This window comes from Cheilinus undulatus, linkage group 21, assembly GCF_018320785.1.
Source record: "Cheilinus undulatus linkage group 21, ASM1832078v1, whole genome shotgun sequence".
Classification (NCBI taxonomy): domain Eukaryota; kingdom Metazoa; phylum Chordata; class Actinopteri; order Labriformes; family Labridae; genus Cheilinus; species Cheilinus undulatus.
The window spans coordinates 7450494-7471354 of record NC_054885.1 but is presented as its reverse complement, the minus strand read 5'-3'; the positions used below and the strand labels follow the sequence as shown (position 1 = coordinate 7471354).

The following is a 20861-nucleotide window of genomic DNA, read 5'->3' as shown; positions in this document are numbered from 1 at the left end:
TGACTTCATAGTTGGTGCCAATAGAGCTCATTATCACCGAGATGTCTGTTAATGTAGTTATTCACTCATCTTGTGGACCATTTGTTACTTAACATTTTTAGTTTAATGAGTTACAGTCGGAGTCACTGAATCAAACATTAAAATTTACTTCACTGTCAGGAAACAAGTCACTGCTCTGTGATCCAGGTTATTATTTCTACTGAGCCTTTAAAAAACATTAAAACATTTTCTTATCAACACGTGATGGAAGTTTGGTCTTTTTGTGTTTCATGATAGAACAATCTCTTATTTTATTGACTAATAGTATCAAAAAGTACAGAAACATGAAAAAATTGAGATATTACATCTGCTGTGTGATTCTAAGACACTGAAAATTATTAAGGGAAATTAACAAGACGTATTCAAATGCTAAGATCTGGTTTTCAATGCTGCATTATCTGTAAAGCAGCTGTGTGCAGAAGATTTCTGGCGCCCTCCAGTGGCGTAACTACAATATAACACTGTGGCAGAGAGAAACGCATGCTGGGAGCTGTGCAGAGACTGCAAACTTCTCAGTGATAGTTATGCTTACATGCAAGAGGTGGCCAGGGGCTGGAGGAAATTATGCTTTAGAGTCCAACCCGAGACATCACACTGCCACCACCATGTTTGTCTGTTGGCATGATGCTCTTTTTATCAAATGCTGTTAGTTTTATTACAGGTGTAACAGGCTGCACACCTTCCAAAAAGTTCCCCTTTTGTGTCATCAGTCCTTAGAATATTTTCCTATAAGTCTTGCCATTATGAGGATGTTTTCATCAGATGTGAGACGAGCCTTTGTGTTCTTTTTGGTCAGCAGTGGTTTTGACCTTGGAATTCTCCCATTGGTGTCATTTTTGTCCAGTTTCTCTGACCTCAACTGAGGCCAGTGAGGCCTGCAGGTTTTTGGATGTGGTTCTGGGTTCTTTTGTGACCTTCTGGATGAGTCGTCGTTGCGGTCTTGGAGTCATTTTTGTGGGCTGACCACTCCTGGGAAGGTTCATCACTGTTCCAAGTTTTCCCCATTTGTGGATAATGGCTCTCATCACGTTTTGCTGGAGTCCTAAAGTCTTAGAAATGGCTTTGAGATCCTTTCCCGACTGACAGATGTCAATGATTTTGTAAAGTATGCTTCACAAATAAACTTGGATTGGATTTGATATATCAAAGAAGGATTCAGAAATCAGTAAAACCTTGTCAATAAAGTTTTATTACAATCATAAAGTACATTTTCATCAATGAATGACAAAGTGAGTACAAATCAGTGATGATAGAAAAGTTGTTTTCTCTGTCCTACCTCATCTCTGTAGAGGGTAAGGAGTGTTAACAGTCTGATATTAATCTGCAACTGATATCTGATGAACCGAAGTCTTATATTCTCATGAACCAGAAAGGATAGATTACTTTTCTAATGTTAACATCAACATTATTTAAAGTTTTTCCCAGAAAACCTTTCAAGAATCTACAGAAGAAGAAATATCTGCTTGAAAATATTAGCAGAGATTGGAAAACAAAAGCATTGATATGAGCAGGACTCGTCACAGGTCATTAACGTGTTTTACATGAAAAAGCCTCACATTTAATTGTAGAAGTTTGAGATGTGACTCTCACAGTAGCTTAACTCTCTGGTTCAGATAAAATCATGGAGTCTTGATGATGAGCTTTAAATAAAATCTTTACTGAAGAGATGGACAAACGTGGAATGATTTAAACTCTTCAGCTCAGAGTGGGGCTAGGTAAAATAATGAGTTTTTAATGATATATCAACCTATTTTCAAATGAAATATAGGGTAGAACACCATTTATGTCTATGTGGTTTATGTTGATGCTTATTAAAAAATGCCAGACTTAATGCTCAGTTGCTCAGAGTGTTTACAGCAAGAACCACCAGCTGTGTTACTGACAAGATAATCAGTTTGAAATGTTCAGGCTAAATGGGGAGCTATCATTTTATTTGTTTTATTTAAGGAGCATTTATGAGTAAAACTCAAAAGACATTGACAACTATGTGATAACAGCAAACAAAAATAGAAGTCGAAGACGCTCGATTAGTGAATAGTTTATTAAGTATCAGAAATTGTTGGTGATCTTCTGCCCACGGTCTAAATTGCACAAATACACTGACAACATTTGGAAAAGTTCGTGGAACTGGGAAGGAGCAGGAGAGAGAGCACCACCTAGATAGCAAAGGCCCTTTCCTCTTGCCAGTTGTAGCCACTTTTCCAGATCTGACGGTTCATGGAATTTCATCCCTGTTGGATATTCCACAGTCAACTTTAAGTGACAATACTAGAACGTGGAAGAGTTTAGGAACAACAGTGCCAAAAGAGCGGGGTTCACAACCTCCAAGGACATTCCACATGGAGTTTGATGGAGGAGGGATAATTGTATGGGGCTGTTTTGCAGGGCTTAGGCCCCTTATCTCCAGTGAAGGCAAGTCTTTATCCTTCAGCATACCAATATATTTTGGACAATGCTATGCTTCCAACTTTGTGGCAACAGTTTTGGGAAGGCTCTTTTTGATTCCAACATGACTGTGGCCCAGTGCACAAAGAAGGACTATAAAGACTTGGAATAGTCCTTTTTGCTTAGGAAGGTTCCTAACTGAGTGAAACGACCCAGAAGTATTTTAGAGTTAGTCATAATAAAGGCTGACAAGACAAGCCACAATTCTTTGCATCAGCTTCAATTAAAGTGATGCACCTGTTTACTGCTTATTGAGACAAATGATCAATAAGACTGTAACGCTACTAGCACTGATCCAAACAGTAATTTTCAGTGTCAAACTGATGATTCATGTGATAAACAGGAGGAAATAAGGAGGAGAGAAATATTCCAACATGATGTAAGCACAGGTGGGTGTTCCTGCCTGGCATTTCCTTCCTGCCGCACCTCCGATGGTGCCAGTGGGCCCGCTGCAGGGTTGTCAGCTGGGAGCCACCCCTCACTGAATTTTCGCCCCTTTAATCCCGGAACATCTCAGGGTGGTGGGGCAGGGCCAGGGACGTCTCCCTGCCACTCCCTGCAGCTGGCTTATGGATCCTTCTCCAACTCTCTGTCCATGCCTATTGTGCTTCTGGATGTGGAATGAGCCCCACAACTATATCGTCCCACATAGCCAAATTCTTTTCTTTTCCATTTTTTATCCGACCAGTGAATCAGTAATCCAAACTGTTCAGCCATTTTGAAATATTAAAGTTAGTGTGATGAAAGTTTATAAATCACAACTATTTCAAGCGATAAGTCTGCATATTTTCTAATTGTGTTTATTATATTTATCATGATGATTATACAAAGGCAGATGAGAAAAATCTCTAACCATTGAAGGTTTTTTAATTTTTATGGGAAAGAAACAAGGAAAGCAGGAAATGACAAAGAACCAGGAGTGTCAACCAGAAAAATTATTTTGGTTATCCTAAACTTTCATCACCCAACACAGCTTGAGTTACAAAGTGCAGAGAGTTGTGCATTAATAATAGATACACGCTCTGACGTAGGTCAACACGGATGCAAAACTATGCGACCCAAAGCTGGCAAAGACTTGCCATTACAAGGCAACACACTTTTATTTTTGCATTCAAAATAAAAGTGCTTGATTTGTATTTTTTACAAGGGGATCCTGAATTTTCCAGGGCAGAGAGTAAATGTTTAATGGATGCAGTGGACAGAGTGTTTGATGCTGTGCTATGTCTGACGTTTTGTAAAAATTGCCAGATGTTTGATCTCTAGGACTTCTATTTTTGTTGCAGTGGTATCAAACAGATTTCCATTTAGTTTTTTTCCCAGACCCATCTCAAAGTTTATATTTCATCCATTTGTTATTTATCAACAGTAAAACAATTACCAGATAAATCCCATGCATCACCATTCAGCTTATATAAATATCCAGATTATTTTTGGTTCATATCGCCCAGCCCTAGCTCAGCGTTTCACTCATAAAACTACCATCATGTGGTATGAAAGGATCACAACATTAGTGCAAACATCATTCTGTACTATTTACATGGAGTAACATCTTTAAACACTGCAGCACGTCTGATAACCTCTTTTGGGTTGTTTTCATGTCACACATGTCTGCTGCAGTGATGTGAAACTGCACTCAAACACACACCTTCATATTTAAACACACCTGTCTCTTTAAAATTACAAACGTGTAACTGTCCCTTTAAAAACAGCAGCAGAATCATCTGAAGCTGCTGCTGTCAGTCTATTTACAGTAATCAGAAGCAGAAATCAGTAGTGGTACCTCTCAGTAGTTAAAACAGTCTGGACTTCAGTCTCTTTAAGTCCTTTATCAGAGACCCAGCTGCAGGGGGCCTCCAAGGGGATTGTGGGTAAAGGAGGGCAGGTCAGGACTCGACAGGCGGAGCATCAAAGAAGAGTTCCCGACACAGCCTCGCCGTGTCCATCGGAGAGTAAACTGTGAAACCAATTGTCCGTGGATCGTTGAAGATTTCAAAGTCATTTCCTCCCTGAAAAGAGAATTTCAAATTAAAATCACGAAGTATCTGGACTTTTCTACTGTGAAGCCATGCTGTTGTGATGGAAATGGCATGGCGAAGTTAGCATTAGCTATGTAAGCTTTAGCAAACATAGATAAAGCTAGTTTAGCTATGCAGATAACATAGATACGTAACACAGCATTAGCTCAGTTAGCTTCATTACTCCATTATCTATGTAGTTTAGGCAGCTAACGGAGCGATGAAAGCTATGCTGGCTGCACTGGAATGTTTTCACGGAGGATAAGGTTTTTCTCTGGAAGAAGACTGTTTACTCGGCTTTATTAAACATTTTGTTATTAGGTTTATAACTCTGGACTTTGAATCCTAACTCTTACCTTAACCCTAAACATATTTCAAAAGTTTAAGCGTTTACTTCTGCTCTGAGATATACGGCGTCTCAAATGAACGGTTGTGAGAGTGGCTGTCAGAAATGAACAGGCTATAGCCAGCTTGTCTTAAATATCGGGTGTCTACAGATCCATTTTTCTTGCTGTGGTGTTAAACAGCTCGATTATAACAGTATCATGAAAAAGTAGTAAAACTTTCATATTGTGACCACCCAAACATTTAGTGAGTTCCCACTTCTTGATGTGAGGTACTATTTTTATGTAGAAGGCATTCTGAAATCCATTTTTCTCTTTTTACTATTTCAGAGTGTTTAAAAGTGGTGTTAATGTTCGGATAGTTTTCTTTGATGCAGTGTTGTTTGTCGGTTGTTAACACAAAGTGGCGCCTGTGAGCAAGAAGCAGTGACACAAGGAGTTAGACGAGGAGGAGTACTTTTTCTTGGACTGTTTTGACCGATGTATGAGACAAAGAAGTTTAGAGAAAGATCGGGATGTTCTCTGGCAGCAACATCTGTCTCATGTTTGTTTCTGTTTGTTAAGTGCACTATTTTTCTCAGCAACTGGTCTCTGAGAAAGAGCATTTTATTTTGGATGAATGAGGATTAATCTGACTTGAATAAACTTCCTCTTTCTGGATGTGAACCCACATCTGATGTCTCATTTCCAAAGAAGTAGATGGCGTCCAGCCCCTCGCTCTCCAGCAGCTCCAGGCACAGTCTCTTGTCCCAGCCTTCAGGAAACACGTCAAAGCTGATCAGACCTCCTAAAAACAAGACCACACGAATCAGACTTTGTAATTAAAAGCGTTGCACGTACACATGGATGGAAAACAAGTTAGAAGAGAAAAAATGATTTCTGGTTTTAATGTCATGCTGTAAAATTTCAACACCAGTGGTTTTAATGCAATCTCTTCTGTTTTCCTGATTGACAGTATCAAAAAGTATTCAATAGTATTTAAAAGCATCAAAACATCCAAAGATCTTCAGTCATTTTTTCAAGCTACAGAGAGCACTGTCTAAACTGCACAAAAACAATGGAAGCATTAAGAAAAGTACAGAACTGGAAAGGAACCCTCACTCCTCACCAGTTCAACTCACTTTCCCAAATGTTGCAAAGTTATTTTTGCAGTTTGAATAGTCTGAAGGAGCCTGTCTGCATTATTTGCAACTAAAAAGGATAAACTGCACAGTATTGGGTGTCAAGGACTTCTATTTTTGCAGCCATAGCAGCAAAATAGGCATGGATATCATTATCATCAAGTGTGGTTATTTCTTTAAATCACAGACTAGTACTTCCATTCAAACTTTCGGACCAAACAGCTCCTTCTTTGTTGAGCTCTTTGTCTACGCCCGTGTTGACCTCTGACCTGCACACTGCAGCTGAATCATCTCCTCCTCCTCCGTCTCTGCAGAACTCCCTTTCTTCCTCCTCTCTCTCCCTTCCCCCATCTTCAAACCTTTATTTTTATTTTTTGTCTCAGCTGGACGATTTAAAGAGTCACAAAGGATGCAGCTGAGGAGCAGTCCGCCAATCAGAGGGCTGCATCGCTGACACACCCTCCACACGCCTCCATCAGAACCACCTCTATCCTCCCCACTATAAACATCTCAGAGCTTGAAACATCATGTGTGTCCACCCCTCCCCCACAGCCTCTCTCTATCAGTGATGTATGCTGGAGCTGCTGACTGGACATTCATGGAAAATTACTCAGTCTGTCACCTGACTGTGAATTTTATTAATAAATCTTAGCATCAGAAAACCTTCTTTCAGATGATCGTGGATGTTCGAATATGTAAGAAAAATCCACTGCATGAGTGGTTATATAAGTCAGGTAATGTATGGATGCAGCCCAAGACATGCATATATTCATCTTTGCAAAGACACTTAAGTTTAAACTGAGAAAAAAATTATACAATAATTCCTAAAAAGTTGGGGCACTGTGTAAAATTTAAATAAGTAAAATGTTTTTCTAATCTCATAAACCCATATTGAATTCACAATAGAACATAAACATATCAGATGTTAAATAAAATCTGGGTTTATAAGATATGCAAATCATCACATTCTATTTTATTAGCGCCAAAATCACTAGAATTTGTCTTTTACAGAAAAGTTTTAATGTTATCAAAGAAACAACTGAAATACATAAAAAATATTTAACCCAGAGCTGCAGAGATAGAGAGAGCATTCAGCCCTGAGTGATTAAGTAGAGAGAGGGAGTAGTGGTGCTTTTCATGTCTCATTGTCCTCAAATTTTTATCTTAATGTCCCAAGTCCACCTGTGGACGTTTACTGAATTCAGCTTGGTAAACAAATGCATGTTGTCTCAAAGTTATTTGCTCCTATATTAAAGTGTGGTTTTTACAAACGGCTCATATCGGGGGGTTTAGTGATGATCATTAAAATCGGCAACTGTTTCTTTCCTGGCATAAAGAATACAGTTCCTGACACATCTTCAGAGTTACATCTACATCAGCGGTTCCTAACCTGGGGACGGGGGCCCCTTGGAGTGGTGCCAAACTTCTCAGGGAGGGCACAGGACCCTGTCCGCTCTGACATTGTCAGAATCAGGGGGCTTCCACACCTAAGTCGTTTGGTCCGGACTTTCGGACTTTTCCATTTGGTCTGAACCAAAATGTTAGGTGTGAAACCTCCCCTGGACCGTGGTCTGGACCAAACAGCCAGACCTTGGTAGTCTGGTCTTGGTCCAAACGGAACCACGGTCCGGTTCATGCCCAGTATGAAAGCATTACTTTGAAAGGTTCGGTGACAAGAAATTACGACATGACTACCGGCAAAGGAAATCCATTACCATAACAAAATGAGCTGCGGAAGAGCCCACAACAATCTCATGGACTGAAATTAACCAGCAGCCTGACAGGGTGGGCTAATGGTAGCTGCTTTACGATACACGAGGAGTAGAAGTGTCCGTTATTATACTGAATGGGGATTGTCCAAGCACGGATGTTTCATAAAATTGTAGATAAAGTTATACCTCACTACTGACAGCTCATCTTTTCAAGAGTTTTACAACACATACCTTCTCTCCCGAGTCTATGTTGCAATGGCTCGCAGGATTGCATACTTTCCTTTCCTGTCGACGACGATAAAGTTGTTGTCTAATGATAAAACTCATAAGATTAACTCGGACCAGCCTTATTTACAGCTCTTCAAGTTGTTGCTTTTGGTAGTAGAAAATCAACAATTATCTGATGGTAGCAATGACGATTTCATTCATTGTTTACAACATTCAAGACTCGCATTATACAACGTGTTGATGTCGGACGCCTGCCGGCCAAATGGCCAATCAACGTAAACCACAGAGACACACAAACCACGTAGCTGATGACAATATCACGTAGGTTCGTCATATAACGTCTGTTAGTATGTATACAATCTAACAAAAACACAGACCTTGGTCCGGACTTTCAGGTGTGAAAACGACCTTAGATGTGCATATATTTTTTTTAAGTCATGATTAAAAACATAATGTACAACAGCGTAGGACAGTGGTGTCCAGACTTTTTCAACAGAGGGCCGCATACAAATATATAAAAGGATGGCAGGGCACCTTCACATACATCACCTTAAGGATATTACAGTTAGTAAAACCAATTTTATGATGGTTTAGAAATGCTTAGTGACTGGGTATGCTTTAATGGCTAGTTAATGGCTGGCAAGCCAAATATGCAATCATTTTAAGGATTTTAGTGGGCCAATCAGATTTCAGGAAGCCCTGGTCGACCCTGGCTACGCCCCTGAAACACCACCAGTACTACTAATAGCCTCTGAAATCTGTCAGGGCATTATAAATCAAGATATCATTATTATTTTGGTTGTCAGTATGTTTATCATTTACAGTGTTGTCTTCATTTAGTTACAAAAAACCCTCAAAACAATAAATTCTTTCTGTCAAAATGTTTGTTTACATACTAGCATGGTAGCATTGCCTTGCGCCTAAACCAAGAAGTACAACACAGTCAAGTACAAGTTTCATGTTCGAATGTAGGCCATATTCTATATAGTTTTTAGAACTTTCTGTGGGCCAATCAAAAATGGACCGCGGACCACATTTGGCCCCTGGGCCATAGTTTGGACACCACTGGCATAGGGTAAACCAACAGCATAAAAACATTTTTTTTTAAGAGAATCCATTCATTTTTTTAGCAAGGAAGTCAAAACATTCTTTTTTTCGATGATGAAGTTGTATATTTACAAGAAAATAGTCTCAGAATTTCAGAGTTTTAAAAGTAAGAAATTTACATGAAAAAATGGAACTTTCTGAGTTTAAAAAGCCAAAAATTGTGGCACTAAAAACTGAAAAATTTCAAGTTTTCAAAATCATAAACTTACAACAGTGTAAAGGCAAAACTTTACAACAGAGCAGAGTAAAACCGAGCTGAACATAACTCCTCCTCTGTGAAGAATCACAAACATGTTTGTATCTTTTACCTCAGATGACCGGGGTGGAGTGATGAAAATACCGAGTGTATATTACACCGTGTACTTCTATCAGATGGAGGCTCAAGTTTATATAACTTGTCCTGCAGAGATCAGCAGAGTAAAGAGGAGCTGAGGTGATAAACACAGAGGAAGGAAAACTACAGTAATCTTTGCTTGACCTCTGGACTCATCCGGCCGCTGTCTCGGTGTGAAAGAGTAAACAGAGAGCTTTAATGGCACAAAAACACAAATCTGCTCTCCGCCTCATTGGGCTGAGTGTGTGAATAACAGGACAAAGTCAATGCAGCTCTGAGTGAATGAACAGGAGCGGATATTAATATGTAACTAAGCAGAGTTCTCTGTTCACAGAGCAGTACTTTAAAACTTTGCTTTGACTCATAAAGTTTAGCTATTGTGATGGATATATTTTAAACTCTGTGAATTCACAAAATAATGTCATAAGGAGAAGGAGCAGTGGTTGTAGATGGCGTCTATCATGTGCATTTCAAAGACTTCCTGTGGACGGTACTCCCGCTATTGGCTTATCTGGATTCCACAGCCATCCTCTGTGAGAAAAGCTGGAACACTTTCTCCTTCCTAACTGTGGGTCCAGTTCTCTCTGCACCTCCTCTGTAACAATGGTCCCCAGGACAGTTTGCACCTCTGAGGTCGTCCATGGGGCAGCACCATGCATTAACACCATTTGAAAAATACAAAAAATAGTCTTGAAATTGCTCTCTGTCCCTTTAGTGCAACAAACAGTCTCACTGCCTTTCTGTTCAGCTGTGGGTCTAAAAAAGGAGCAGTGTTTTGGAATAAAACATGTCTCTGTGCGATGTTTGAAGTGTGAACAGTCGTCACACACATCTCAAGCACAGACACACACCTCAAACGGCACGTCAGCAAACAACAAAATCTCCTCCTGCTGCTGTGACCCCAGAGAGAGTGTGTGTTTACAGGAAGAGTGTGGAATAGAAAGATAACTGAGGGCTCCTCAGTGCCCACCACACACCTCATCAGGATCCTTTTTTAAACCAAGATAAAGTCAGCAGACAGAGATACACTGTTGGTTTGATAGTAAAGAGACGTAAACAGAAAGTCTGAACCTTCATCAATAACCAAACTGCTTTCACACAAACACAAACTCTTGAAAACTCACAATGACTTTCAGGCTGAAACAACAGCTGGATTTTTCATCCAGAATTATCTGGACTACCTCCTGCCAGCCTCCTCGTTAATTCCAGGTTGATTCCTGCACACTGTCTAACTTGCAAACAGTTGTTTATTTACAGCATTTTAGTAAAAGACTTTTGTGTTTAATGTATATCATTAAACACTGGTGAGTTTTCTAGACATAGACTAATTCTGATGAATTTCTCATTAATGGAAAGATAAAACTGGATTCACTTTTTACAGGTATGTACACTGCCTGGCCAAAAAAAAAAGTCGCTACCAAAAAAAGGTCACACACTCTAATATTTCGTTGGACCGCCTTTAGATTTGATTACAGCACACATTCGCTGTGGCATTGTTTCGATAAGCTTATGCAATGTCACAAGATTTTTTTCCATCCAGTGTTGCATTAATTTTAATATTGATGATGGGAGAGTCTGACCGCTGCGCAAAGCCTTCTCCAGCACATCCCAAAGATTCTCAATGGGGTTAAGGTCTGGACTCTGTGGTGGCCAATCCATGTGTGAAAATGATGTCTCATGCTCCCTGAACCACTCTTTCACAATTTGAGCCCAATTAATCCTGGCATTGTCATCTTGGAATATGCCCGTGCCATTAGGGTAGAAAAAATCCATTGTTTAAGAAATAAGAAGTTATTCATTGCATCAGCTGGGGGTAAATAACTTGTTGCCAGCTGAAAGATAATCACCCATGCAGTAATTATCCAATAGGAGGCTCGTACCTATTCGCTTAGTTAAATCCAGGTGGAGACTTTTTTTTTGGCCAGGCAGTGTATTTGGGCTATTCTACAGAGCAGCACAGTGGAAAGAGCTGGAATCGGGGCAGGAGAGAGGGGGAAGAGACATGCAGGACAGAAGCCACAGGCCTCGGGTCACCTGGGAACATGGGATGCAACTAGGCCATCTGCGCTCCATCAAGGAACTTTTTTTATCTTTTTTAATGTCTCTGCATTCATCTTTTTTGGATGTTTAGTCCCCTTACTAACAAATAAAAAAAGTGCAATACAAAAAATGACTACTTCCGTATTATAAATACTCTAAATTGAGTTCTTACATAAGCTCAAATATTCCCAAATGTTTTAAGCCTATTATGACAGGATCTGTCTTGTTATGATGGCTGTCATGAAAGAGACATGACATGTTTATCATTTTGCCATGGAGTATTACCTGAAAGACTCCTTCATAATTCATCACAGCAGATGCCACACCCACTGCATGAATCTTTTCAGCTTTTTGTTGCTATAAATCCTTCTAGCCAAGAAAAACAGTTACCTAAATGCCTTTATCCCTACTACTAAAACTATCTGAAATAAACAATTCCTCTGCTGCTGGTGGTGCAAGCTATATTTGCACAAAGCATTTTAAATATAGCTTTTTAATCCTGCATAATTTATCATGCCAGCCATTTTTATTCTGTTTTTGTTATGTATTGTTTTTATGTCATCTGTCTCTTTATTTGTTTGTATGTTGCACCCTATGTTGAGCCATGCCTAGGCAGATTTAGGAAAAAGCTTATAGAAAGCAAGGTATTTCTAAGTCAAGTCGTGATCAGACGTGCTGCTCAGCATGCCAAACTCCACAGATTACATTTTATTTTTTACTGAAGACCTCAGTTAACAAAAACGGCGCTTCATAGGCCTTTTTACTAAACGGTGAAACAGTTAACCACTGTTTCTGTATCAAGGATGAATTTCACAATGGAGAAAAGCCATTAAAATGGTCCTTTCTAGTTCTGGTGTCTGGTTCAATTTTTGAGCAGAGAACAGGATGTAGAAGGAGATGGAGATCGCATTTGAGGTAATATCTCTTATAATTTGATGTTTTAAAAACATTTACATCAAGCAGAAATGAAAGGAAAGTTAAACACTGAAGCAACATTGCATGTTACTGCAACAACCGAGGAACTATCCCAGAAACACTTCAGAATAAAAGTATCATATGAAAACTTGAGTAGTCTCCCCTCAGAAACAAACTGATTGGGCTTTTATTTTAAATCCCAGTGGCGGTTTGCCGTACCTGTCCTGTCAGCCTAGAATGAATTGACAGACAAGGCACACAAACACATAGATGCAGAGATCTGACTGCAGCTCTGAGCAGAAAAGTTTTTCAATCTCTTGAGTTCTGAGCGGATATTCAGCGGCTCTAGACTCATCTATGCTGACATTCACATTTTTAAGAATGAAGTGAATTAATCTGCTTACATACAACACCGGCCCCCCATTGGTTGTGGACAACGCTAAAATCAAGTCTGATGACCACCTTACACCTAACGACTGAGACAACCGGAGCAACCTGCAAGACTCCCATGAGTTTATTCCGACTTTGGAATTTTGTCTGCGACTTTGAAATTGGAGGAAAAGTTGTTAGGTGTAAGGCAGCCTAAAGATGTCCTGCTTTTTAAAAAATCTGTTTGCCTGCTGAAGGTCCAGTACCAAAACTTTGCAAACATGGCAAGAACCCTCACTCCTCACCAGTTTCACCAACTTTTCCAAAAATTGTCAACTTATTTGAGCAATTTAGACAGTGCACTCTATTTGTCCCTCTCTTGTTCGGTTAAAACGACTGAAAATCTGACTTTTTTCCTTTTTAGATTTGGCATGTTTTGATACTATCAATCATTAAAATAACAGAGACTGGATTGTTTTTTAGGCATGCCAGTGAAAAGTAACAAAGCATCAAACAATTCAGAGAAGTGTGGTTATAAATGTTAATAAAAAGACAGAAGGAAAAGGTTTTGTTGGTTAATTTGATAAAAACTGTATAGCTGAGACATCCAGGTTAATATGATTATTTTAACCTCTTGAACGTGACTTGAATCAAGTCTTTACACACATTCCTTCTAAGTCTCTTACCTTTAGTAAACCGTAAACCTTTCCCAGCAAACTCCTTCTTCAGCGCAGCAACAAATTTCTCTCTGATCTTCTCTCTCTGTGGAAAAAAATCACAGAAAAGTCAGAATTATTTAACCGTTATCTTCTGCAGACAGCCAAACATGTGCAGTCTGTAATGTTAGATCAGACAAAAGAAACAGTTGCAAAAAAGTGAGCAGATTAAGAGAAATATCAACAAACAAAGCCAATAGAACATAAGGAAAGGTGTTAATGTGACTGTGTCCTTGGTTGGGAAATGCAAACAGAGAAGAGCAGAGACATTTCTCTGGATGGTGAAATGAATAAAGAACATAAAGAAGAAAATTTCACAAACTAACAGGATTGCTGGAGAACTGTGCATGTCTGACTGTGTTGGTATGTGGAGCTCCTGCTGTGCTATCCCTTCTACTACTCCTAAATTTGATTATGCAACATGAATTAACAGAAGGGAGCATCAAATACTGAATCATGAAATCAATATGACTATAATTAGGTCATAATGATAGTGGAAGTTTGTCGTGGTAATGTCATGAAAATGCATTTCATAGAAGCAGTTGGAGTATTTACTTTGTCGATTTCAGAGAACTCTATTCGCTCCTCCGGCGTGCAGCTTCGACCAATGGGAGAAATGTTCAGCATACCATTCCTGAACTCGATGAACGTCCCCCTGAAGGCACAGACAGAGGAGGGGGAAGGGTTAAAGGTCTCTGAGGTTGTTAAAAGGCAGAAACCAGAATTGCTCACGCTCCCTAAAACAATGGGAGAAAACTTAGATGTTTTTCCTCTAAAGAGACACTGGGAAGGTTTATTTCTGCTTTAACAGGTTAGGGCTGATAATTAAAAAGAGCAGAAATTCTTGCATACCAGAACTGCAGCTCATGGGTGTTTGCATATGTGAGTGTCCTAAGGGTTAAGTTAATGTTAGTTAGGTTAAGTCCTACCTTTTCTTTGGGAGTTTGATGAGTCCCATGTAGCTCAGACAGAAGTTGATCAGGTCCTGCAGCAGCTCCTCGCCGATCTGGTTCTGAATGGCCTGATGGGTTTAAGATAAAGATTAGTAATAAACCTAATAGGCATGACACTCATTTAAATATTCAAAGATGAATTTAGAGAAGAGCACAGACTTCATACTGCTTCTTTTATGCATGCATTTTAAAAAAAGTCATCTGTACAAGTTTTTAAACAATTAAGGCCAATATGAAGCTATTCATGTGCACATTTTTGCCTCCAAATTTTCATCCAATCACCCTCCTAGTTTTTATTTTTTTATTTATTTTTTTTTTAAAGGCTCTGCCCTTTCCCAATCACTGTCTATGAGTGGTTTACCAGAAGGATGTGTGAAACAAATCCATCTGGCATGCCAGGTTATGCATACTGTCTAAACTGTACAAAAACATTCAGCACTGTAAAAGATAATCAATCACTAAAAACTACAAATCTTTAGCCATTTTTGAGCAAAGGCTACCAAAAGAGAAAGATAGCATTGTCTAAGTTGCATAAATATGTTGTCAATGTTAGGAGAAGTGGGTGGAGCTGGAGACGAGAGAGGGTTTCCCTCTAAATGGCAATCAGAGAAAAGAAGTAAATCGAGCTGCCAGATAAAAACAAGCCAGAAGTAAGGCAGTAAAAATATTTGTTGCTTTGATACTTGTGGATATCACCAGGTTTAAAATGGTAAAATCAGTCAAAAGTATCTTGAAGAACTAAAGTAGGTTTTCAGGCTCAACTTCACCAACTTTCAAGGTGCATGGAGCCTGAAAAAAGTCTTAAAGGGAATCGAAAGCTGCACAAAACACTGACCCTGATGAGGGCCATAAAATAAAATACATCGGCTTGATTAAGTTTTTATACAAACTTAAAGAATTGCTGAAGCCTTCTGTTTCCTTAATAGTATCAAACACTTCAGAAACTAAATTATACTGAACACTGGAGAGTTTTGGGAAAGTGGGTTAAACTGGCAAGGAGGGAGGGCTTTCCTTATTCTTTGCCAGTCTCAACCAAATTTTGAAGTTATTGTTTTATCTAACTTAGACAGTGTGTAAGAGTTTGCCTGACATTCTTTGTTAATAAAAATGAAAAAAAAAAATTCACATTTGAGTGTCAAGAATCACACTGAACTTTAAAATTCTGGTACTGTGAGAACCCTAACCCAAACCCTGCATTTATGTTTGTTTGCATGCATGCATGCCGAACATTTCTTGTTCCTTGGTCAGATAAGGTGTTATATAAGAGTTGAGGGTTTTCTTTTGAAGTAATGATAGCCTCGCCTTTATGTGTTGTCTTACATGTTTGGAGAGAAGCTTCCCGTCTTTGTACTGCACCGTTCCATTCTCTGCAAACACGTAGTCAAACTTGTGTATCACTGTGAAAAAAAGGCAAGAGAGGAGACAAAGAAGAGGCATGTTAAAGACAAATTACACCATATCAGATAAACCAGCAGCAACTCTTTCACTCAGGCATGAATATTACAGAACAGAACAGTCTGTGATATTTACCTGAGAGCAGATTTTACACCAACTGAAAGAGGTTGACTTACACCTGAGTTATCTTTCACTGAACTTTAACACATTCTCTGCAAACAAGTCTATCTTTAACGTAAAAAAAAAATCCCTCACCTGCAAAGTGATCTCTTGCAGTCGATTATATAACACATTTTTAGTGTGATAACTGATCACATAAACTTATTATAAAAATACTTGTTTTTGAGCTTGCTTTCACCTTGAATTTTACAATCTTTCCTTTATTTCATTCATTAGCCCTTCAGTTCCAAACACAGTAGAGACCTCTATCGTTCATGAACCAGTTTGTTATTTTTTCTGCTAAAAATGCTCAAATTCCCATGGAACAGAATGTTCTAAAACATCAAACTTGTAAAAAGTATAACTGGAAAATCCTGTGCTCCACCTTCATTAGAAATAAGAACACTATCAGCCAAAGACAAAGTAATTTTGGACTGTAACAACCAAATTACCTCTTTAAAGTATTTTCATCTCAGATTTTTACAAGTTGAACATATTTTATCACCATCATTAAAAGAGTGTGTGAATGATGCAACATTGCATCACATTTCCCACCCTTTGGCAGCATCATCCAGCCGCTGAAACAACCGTCAGCTGTTTGCATCATGCAGAAGGATTCACCTTTAGCACACTTGGCAAAGATATCAAACCACACAGCTCCCTCTGTGCACACCTCATCAGCATTCCTGTTGTATCCTCATCCTGATGGATGGATCTGCTTACAGTCTGTAGATGCAAACGTGCAAACTCAGCGGGGAGTTCAGCAGAGTTTCTGCAAACTTTAGGCATCAAATTCAACAGCTTTTAAGACTCAAAGACAAATTAAACCTTTTTTTGCACTACAAAGGGTTGCTGGGGGATACGCCTTTGATTTCTGTTGTCTCAAGTTTAAAAGTTTTACCAGTCAATCACAGGCAAGACATTTAGAGACACAAACATTCACAGTCATACTAACACATATGAACAGTACAGAGTCACTAGTTAACATGATGAGCCAGTTTTTGGTGTGTGGGAGGAAGCTAATGTGACTCAAACCAAGACCATACTGTGAGGCAACAGCTCTAACCGCTGCACCACCATACAGCCCCAAGGTTGATATTGCATCAGAGTGCGCAGCAAGCTTGCTGCCCACACTGTATCTGTTTAATATTCAATCTAAATTTCCCATTAAAAATATGCATTCAAAATAAAAGCACTGGATGTGAGAGAAACAGAAGTGTGGAGCTTTGTAGTGACGAGCCATTGACAACTGTGAGCCACATATTATTCCCACTGTGTTGGCACAAGTCAGAGCTTAACATTTCAAACATGGATCTGGGTATTACTAATACAACACTATCTACACTTTAAAAACAAGCTATCAAGCTCCGTTGAATGATGACAGTAAAAGAAAATCATGAAAACCATCTTGTTCCTCTCTCCTGGTACCTTGTCATCTCCTTCTTTCTCCTGTTCCTTGCCCATAGGTTTTTTGCAATCAAGTGGAGGAATGGGGGAAAGCTAGTTATTTAGAGCAGTGGTTCTCAACCTTGGGGTTGGGGCCCCCTTGGGGGTCGTGAGACACTGAGAAGGGGACACTAGATGCCTTAAAAAAATTATGAATATTTTTTAAGTTACACTGTGGCCACTTTACACCAATTTGACCAAATGTGAATCCTTTTTCATAACTTAACACCAATTTAGCCAATTTTATCATATTTTTACCACTTAAACCCATTTTTGTCCATTTTAAACCCTTTCCATCACTTTTTCCTGCCTGCTTTTGCCACTTCTAAATCAATTCTTGCCACTTTCTACCTATTGTTGCCTCTATCGACCACTTTTTACACTCCTTTTTGCCCATTTTGAACATAGTTGACCCATTTTTGCCAGCTAATATCAATTTTTCACCCCAGTCCACCTAATTCCCACCAATTTTTTGCACTTTAAAGCAATTTCAGCCACTTTTTAATCCTTTTATACCAACTTTTGTGCCCATTTTTGCCACTTTTATCCAACTTTTTCCACTTTTAATGCATTTATGTTGTTTAAAAATCCAATTTCATTACCTTCTCCCCAATTTCTGACATTATTAACCAATTTTAACCCATATTAATTATGTTTTTTAACATTTAATACACAAATGAGTAAATAAAGATATCTGTTTCTTTGATAAGAGTGGTTATTATTCAGGTCAAATATAAAATATGGTTTCACTGCTTAACTTCAGAATGGACCTTGGTTTTGCTGACTTCCATGGGCCCCCAGTTTGGCTGGGTCCCAGAAAACTCCCCCTTTAAGGACAGCCTTGTCTGCAAGACTATCCTTGATTGTGCATGGCTGTGTTCAACCACCTTTAGGTACAGCGGGGGTCCCCAGTCTCCGGCACCTTTATTTTGGGGGTTGCGGGCCAAAATGGTTGAGAACCACTGCTTTAGAGCTCTAAAAAGACCTCTACACTGCAAATATCATCAGAAAAATTCCACATACATTGAGTACAATCCCTACACTTCACAAAAAAGTGACTTCCACCACAGTTTTATAGATTAACCTGACGTTGAGGCAATCAACATCGCAATTTATTCAGTCTGGCAGACCTCCTCACATCATCTATCCAGATGAAGAAAGACAAGAGTCTTGAGGAGTCTTGTACTGAGCTAAGAGGCTAGCTGAGCCCCTTTAACAATAAAAAAAAAAATTCCTCATTGTCTCACAAATTGAAACAGGGATTTACTATCAACTGGATATACCTTGTGGGATCTTGAATGTGTCCTATATTTATCTGGGTGAGCTGCATGTGAGAATTCAAACCACAGAGGTATCAAGACATTAATTTACCCTGAATTTCCCCTGCTTACCCCCTATTATTTCTCCCCTTGCCCACCCCTCCACTGACTGACAGGAAAACAGCAGGAGAATTTTGTTCTGTGAGGAGCAAATGTGATGGAATCTTCTGTGGTTAAGGGTTTTATGTGAGAAAAGAGCTTGAGACAGGAATGCTCACCATCATCCCCCTCCCCGAGCTGCTCTGCAATCTTGGAATAGTCTGACCCCCCCACGATGCCGATCTTCACTTTCCTCCTCAGAGCCTGGAAGAACTCGTCCAGCTTTGGGTCGATTTTCTGCAGAATACAGTGTTCTCTGTGTTACTGGAGCATCCTTACAAATAAAGTAAAGAACACAATGTACTGTACTGCTGAGTGATTTCTGTGTTAGTGTAACATGGAGCAGATCCTCAAATGTTCAGACATATGGAAGAGAGATGTCTGAGCTCACACAATAGAGGCTACATTATGTAATATCTGGGCGCTGGCAAGCTCTGCGATCACTAAACCACAGAAACACACACAAAGCCAGCAACCCTGGTCGACCCAAGCATTCAGCACAGTAACAGGATAAAAAGGAGGAAAGAATGGAAGGAATAAATCATTAGAAAACAACACAAGCTTCAAAATAAGACAGATTAATGCTGCTTTATATGTTACATAAATTTCTAATGGACCAATAGGCAAAGAGGCTCAGAAACAGGGCAGTTAATAGAGCATAAAAAGCACTATTAAAGGCTTTAAAATAAAGGCAGCATCAATGGCTTAGGCTGTAAAAAGGTAATGCTTCCTTCAGAAGAGAAAGATATGTGTATTCTGCTCAAATATGTTGGCAAATGTTCTTCCATTTCAGTCATAATTGTAAGAAGAGCTGCCATGGGAGAAACCATGAAAGAACCACTTTAATTGGACAAATATACTGGCAATATTTTTGTTTTTTTTTTTAGTCTATTTAACCTTCTTCTCTTGTCCGACTATTCATCATGTCAGACCCTCTTTTCTTGCATTTTGCAAATGATTTTTGCAACATGCACTACCATTTTGATACCACAGAAACAAAAATAGAAGTGCTGAAAAGCAAATGTTGGTACTTTTTTGCTTTATCAACCTCACATTGCATGCAAACTCATGCACACTTTCTAAATTGTACAGATACTTTAGCATTATGTTGCCAAAGGGTGCTAGGAGTGGGTTCCACCCACTTTTTCTGTTGTGCAACCCTTTTCTAATTGCTGTCAATGTTAATACTTAATCTAAACTGTGTGCATGAGTTTGGCTGCTACTACGGGCAAGTGAAATCAATAAATTACACATTACAGAGTTTCTAGGAGTCCTATTTTCGTTGCCCTGGAATCAAACTGGTATTGATATCTTTTGATTTTTACTGGGATCATGTCCAAGTTTTAATTCTGGTATTGTATTAAAGTTAACAACACATTTGTATCACCAGACTGTAGCTCCCACAGCACCTCAGTGTGGTTAAATATAAAAAGCAGCCTGTTTTTATGCATAAGGGAAGGAAAAACTATAATATCTTGAATTGGTGTCTATAGGTCAGAAGGACACACTGTCCTCTTGGAATGATTTTTCCACACATCCTGTTACTTAAGTCTGCAGAGCTGCAGGAGCAATAATCATGCAGGTGATATTATGAAAGCCTGTAATAATCAATAAGACCTGCACAATCTGCCTGGGTATCAATATATTGATAAAGTGAGCTGACCTCTCTTGGAGCTGTAAGAGTTCCGTCCACATCAAACAGACACAGGATGTTTCTATCCGCAGAAAATCCGTTCTTCCTCTCCATCACTTCTTCTTTTCCTCCTTTAACTTGGAAGATGACCGACTGCACGTGTCACAGGTGAGGTCTCGTGCAACCTCAAATGTCCACACACATAGGGAAAATCAGGCCAGGATTTAGCCAACAGTTACGACATTAATAATAAATAAAATACGTTTAAATTTAGGTGAATATCCTGTCTTCAACGCGACTGACGCCTCCTCTCTTGTTTCCTCGAAGCCTCGGTCTCCTGTCTGTCTCGGCACAGCTCGGTTCAGCTCGGTTTCACAAACACAGCGCGTCGTGCTCGAGGTGTCGGCTTTCGTCTGCAATGTTGTAATTCATCCAGCAGCCAATTACAGGCGAGGTATGCGCGCTGACGTCA

The 20861-nt window shown here is 39.3% G+C and overlaps 1 protein-coding gene across 1 annotated transcript; it reads right to left on the bottom strand.

Annotated features, from left to right (window-relative positions):
* Positions 1 to 1208: 1208 nt before the first annotated feature.
* LOC121503577 (phosphomannomutase 1) lies at positions 1209 to 20783 on the bottom strand. Its single transcript, XM_041778046.1, has 8 exons — positions 20420 to 20783; positions 18876 to 18993; positions 15659 to 15735; positions 14315 to 14406; positions 13941 to 14040; positions 13356 to 13431; positions 5515 to 5630; positions 1209 to 4490 (listed from the first exon to the last, which is right to left on the bottom strand). The coding sequence occupies exons 1-8, from the start codon at positions 20501 to 20503 to the stop codon at positions 4368 to 4370; spliced, it is 786 nt and encodes a 261-aa protein (XP_041633980.1). The 5' UTR covers positions 20504 to 20783; the 3' UTR covers positions 1209 to 4367.
* Positions 20784 to 20861: the final 78 nt, after the last annotated feature.

Excerpts from the sequence above, each read along its gene's own strand:
- LOC121503577 (XM_041778046.1), bottom strand. The coding sequence starts at position 20,503 with ATGGAGAGGAAGAACGGATTTTCTGCGGATAGAAACATCCTGTGTCTG. Across the intron at positions 15,736-18,875 it reads GCTCGGGGAGGGGGATGATG|TGATACACAAGTTTGACTAC; the intron begins GTGAGCATTCCT and ends TTTTTTTCACAG. Across the intron at positions 5,631-13,355 it reads AGGTTTACGGTTTACTAAAG|GAGGTCTGATCAGCTTTGAC; the intron begins GTAAGAGACTTA and ends TCTTGTTTTTAG.